At 44.2% G+C, this 4,163-nt stretch overlaps 1 protein-coding gene across 1 annotated transcript; it reads right to left on the bottom strand.

The window, feature by feature from the left end:
• Nucleotides 1–356: 356 nt before the first annotated feature.
• Nucleotides 357–3,612, bottom strand: LOC146392083 (type-2 angiotensin II receptor-like). The gene is made up of 2 exons (XM_084941242.1): nucleotides 3,248–3,612; nucleotides 357–2,752 (listed from the first exon to the last, which is right to left on the bottom strand). Exon 2 carries the CDS (start codon nucleotides 2,687–2,689, stop codon nucleotides 1,352–1,354), a length of 1,338 nt encoding a protein of 445 aa, XP_084797368.1. The 5' UTR covers nucleotides 2,690–2,752; nucleotides 3,248–3,612; the 3' UTR covers nucleotides 357–1,351.
• Nucleotides 3,613–4,163: the final 551 nt, after the last annotated feature.

Here is a 4,163-nt window from a genome sequence, read left to right as displayed (position 1 = left end):
TACTGGACACAGATAGCAGGCAGAGATATATCATTGATCAGCTGCAGGCTCCCTCAACCAACACAAGCGGCTGGACTGGAATGCATCATAAAGATATTAGTATGAGATTATGATATCTGGCCTTGATATGTGCGGAATTCGTGTGAGGCTTTCTGGAAGGGGAGACTGGATGTCCATCTGCCAGGCTGACAGTAATCTCAGCTCCCATATTCCCAGGTGGGGAAAGCTCGGAGTCACAGCTGTTAGAGGGTAAGACGGGGAAAAGGAACATTTGAAATCTCTAGTAAATTGATCGGGTTTCACAAAACGGAAGGCATAGTCATTTTGGAGAACTGTATCAAGCAAAGGAAGTGGCATATGGAAAGTGGTTTTTGCTTTATTTCTTTTCCCAAGTCTTTACAGAATACATACAGATAAATGTCAAGTACACATATGATACTTTGGTCCCCCCAAAAGAGGAAAAGTAGACCCTTTTGTGAAATTAATGTATTTGTTTTTAGCTTGTTTTCCTTTACAAAAAAAACAAACAATTTAATATAAAATATTATTATACAATGAGATATTTCCTTTTAGAAAAATATAGGATATAACATTTGTATAAGAACAAACCACACTTAAAAAGCATACTATTAAACTAATGCTAGCTAGTGAGATGTCTAGAGCTAGCCTAGGCTAACGCTAAATGATCAACTAGACTTTTTAAATAATGTGGTCTGATTACCCAACCTAGCAACACAGCAACACAATGTAGTTTCTTATATTTCATAGTAATTTGGGCTAGAGGAACATAAAAACTAAAGCAATGCTTAAAAATCTTAAATTAGCATAGATGTAGCTTGCACTGCTTATAGCTAACAGATTTTTTTTATTCTGCGAGGCTATAAAACAAGCTGTGAATAAATCATCTTTATATACAGCAGCTATGGACAGAGATATGATCATTTGTTTAGATTTGTGTTTATATCCAGATGGTGAATTCATATGCAGTATTTGTTATGTTTTAGCTTTGTTTGTAGTTTCTAGCAACTCCAGGGGGAATATCTTCTTCATTAGCTGCTAATTGTGCCAGTCTGTTCAGTTGCTAGGCACAAACTGTGTCTGTCAGCTGTTTGGTTCTTATCAGGTACTGTACATTAAGTTTTGACAATGTTGTTTTTCCAAAATGATTCCTGCTGTAGCCAGAAATTATATCATGTGAGTGACTCACAAGAGATGCTTGATGACTGTCCAAATCAAGTGTGGAAAAAATGTTTTATCTACAGTTATTTTTTGTAAAGCAGAAATGACCTCTGCTAGAATTTGACTTAGTTTTAGTAACAGCTCTGTCTCACACAGCCGCGCTCATTGGTGTTCAGCAGTTATCACTGAGGGGATGAGAAAGTCTCCTTGCTGGAGTCAGGACTGGGAATTGGGGCAGGTACGCAGAGCCAGAGGGCTCCACAGTCGCCAAGTCTTTGAGGTCACTGAGTTTTCGAGAGAAGGAGCTCAGCCTGGTGCTGAAGGAGCCCCTCTTCTGGCTGTGTTCTTCCCCTCGGGCCTTTAAACAAGCACACAGGCCCTTGCATAAGCCTCCTAGACGGCCACGGAAATGGTTCCCAATGAAGCAGTAGAGCACAGGGTTGATGGCCGAGTTGGAGAAACCCAGGCAGAGTGTGAGAGGGGTGAGGTTTTGGATGCTCCAGCTTACCCAGCAGCTGTTCAACCAGCCTTCACTATGGAGCACATCCAAAAAGGTCACGCAGTGGAAGGGGAACCAGCAGAGGAAAAATGCCAGAACCACTGCAGCTACTGTCCACAATACCCTTTCAAGCCCCCTACCCTCCAGGGGTCTGGCCCCACTTGAGCTGTGATTCACAGAAGGGGTGGGGGGTCTCTCCGGTTTACTATAGCCCTCGTGGGACTGTAGTGATTTAAAGGATGACATGCTGTGTGGGTGAGACAGATTCTGCATTCTTACCAACCCCGTATCAACCAACAAATGTCTACCAATAGCACAGTAGCAACAAGAGATGACAAAGAGTGGTAGAAGAAAGGCCAGAACAATCTTTATCCAGACCAGGGTCCGATACCAGGTATGATCAGGATATAAAATTGCACAGGCCTCCACACCAAGCACATCCAGGTAGTAGGTCTCCCTCAGAGCTAAGGTAGGGCCTGAGCAAGCACATGCCAGAACCCACACAAGGATGCAGGTGAACCGGGCGCGCTTGGCGTCTCGTGCACTTTGGGAACGGAGTGGATGCACAATGGCCAGGTAGCGGTCTATGCTCATGCATGTGATAAAGAAGATAGACGCGTAGAGGTTGAGGTTGTGGAGAGCGCCGCAGATTTTGCAGGCTACTTGACCGAAGGGCCAGTTGTAGCCCTGGGAGTAGTAGACGGCCCACAGCGGGAGCGACAACAGGAACAGCAGGTCGGACACGCAGAGGTTCAGCATGAAGGTGTTAGCTACTGTTCTCCTTGAGGCACTACCATGTGCCAGGACACACACTGCCAAGGTGTTAGCTATGGTTCCCAGCACACAGATCACACTGTACACGGTGGGGATGACTGTGGTCATGGGCACAGGAGGCCAGTCCGAGCAGAGGGAAGCAGAGGGAGTCGGGGAGGTGTTCACAAAAAGCTCCGCTGTCGAATAGAGGGAAGAGGTGGAGTTGAAAAGGGAGAGGTCATTTGGGATTGCCATCATGGAACTGGATGTACCGTTGCCTCACACAGTTTAACTTCCCTCCTTTGAGTTTTCCAAGGTCAGCTGGAAATAATGCAAAACAAGAGCGCATTTAAAATTCAGCTGCCTTTTATGGACAAAGTTTCTCTACACAGGCATCTTTATTTGGTGCGAGCCTTTATTAGGTGTCTTACTTGATATCTAATCAAAGCAAAAATACATTACGCCATACTTGATACACTGTAATCCAGTGGCTGTAATCCAGTTTTATTGGAATACTGTAAAAAAACATCTTTCTTCAATTAAAGATTACATTTTGAAACAATCATGAATTAATTTGAAAAAGTTTTAAAAGTGTTAAAAAGAATAAAAACTAATCTTGCAACAGTGTACAAGTGAAAGCACTACTAACTGCATAAATAAATCAAATTCAAAGCAAGCCATCATTCGTACATGGAAAATTATCTCATCGACTACGCTGATTCCAATAAAAAATGATTCTGACGGTTGAAGTTGTGATAGAAAACAGATAGAAAACTCTCGCTCTTAGACTAGAAAAGCCATTTATGATTTCTTTACCTGATGTAATTGAGCGTCCAGTCCAAACAGTCTAGCTCTTTTTCAAAGCTTCTTTTGGCTAAAATCCATGTCTTGACAATTTCTCCTCGACCCCTTTAAAAGAAATCTGCACAGCTGAAGACCCCGGACTGTATCATGCTCATGAGTTGGACCGCCTGTGTGTGGGTGGAGAAAACAACCTCCAGACTCTGAGAAACCAGATGACGTTGGGGGTCTTATAGGCCCCGGGAGTCTCTTGACGATTGCACAACAGGGAAGTTGCTGTACGTCACACACCTTCATCACTACCAAGGGGCTGGACTGTACCTGGACGTAAGCCAGCCTGCACAGAAGGAGAAGAATAGAAAGAAATAAACTTGCTCTGTTTCTTTTTTTTCCCTGTATCGTTTCTTTATCCCTCCCCGCCCTCCCTCCAGGAACTTCCACCAGAAACTAACAAAATCAAATCAAGATCTATGTTGTAGTAAAACTTTGTCTCCAGTGACTGCAGCCACACAGCGGCGTGTCATACCTGACGGTAATAAATGGGACGCTGGCGTGTTCTGTATTTCAAACTTACAGCTCTAACTGCCCCCGACGGGGCCTCTGACCCCAGAAAGAGAGGCTCTGTTAATTAGCAGAACCTCGCACTTTGTGTCATATTGGTCCTGCTGGCGGTCAGATAAGCCATGGGAAATATTTACTCTGTTTGAGCGGAAGTCAAACCAGCTCCTGGGCCAGAGAGAAAAAAGGGAGGGGGGAGAGAACACAGTATGGAAGATGGATGTGGAGGAAGATGAGCAGGAACTGCGGGGAGTGAAGAAGAAGATGCGAATGCAGAAGGGAGAGAAAGACGAGGGAAAGGAAGGAGAGAAAGCGGAGATTCCCTCCAGTGGTTTTTCATTAAGGCCTCTGGTGAAAGTTAATGAGGGATGCG

The sequence above is a fragment of the Perissodus microlepis genome, chromosome 2 (assembly GCF_051167445.1).
Source record: "Perissodus microlepis isolate ML-2025 ecotype Zambia chromosome 2, ASM5116744v1, whole genome shotgun sequence".
Classification (NCBI taxonomy): Eukaryota; Metazoa; Chordata; class Actinopteri; order Cichliformes; family Cichlidae; genus Perissodus; species Perissodus microlepis.
The sequence above is the reverse complement of the archived record's forward strand: the minus strand, read 5'-3'. Positions and strand labels throughout refer to the sequence as shown.

What these genes read in the sequence shown, in the direction of transcription:
- LOC146392083 (XM_084941242.1), bottom strand. Translation starts at nt 2,689, where the DNA reads ATGATGGCAATCCCAAATGACCTCTCCCTTTTCAACTCCACCTCTTCC.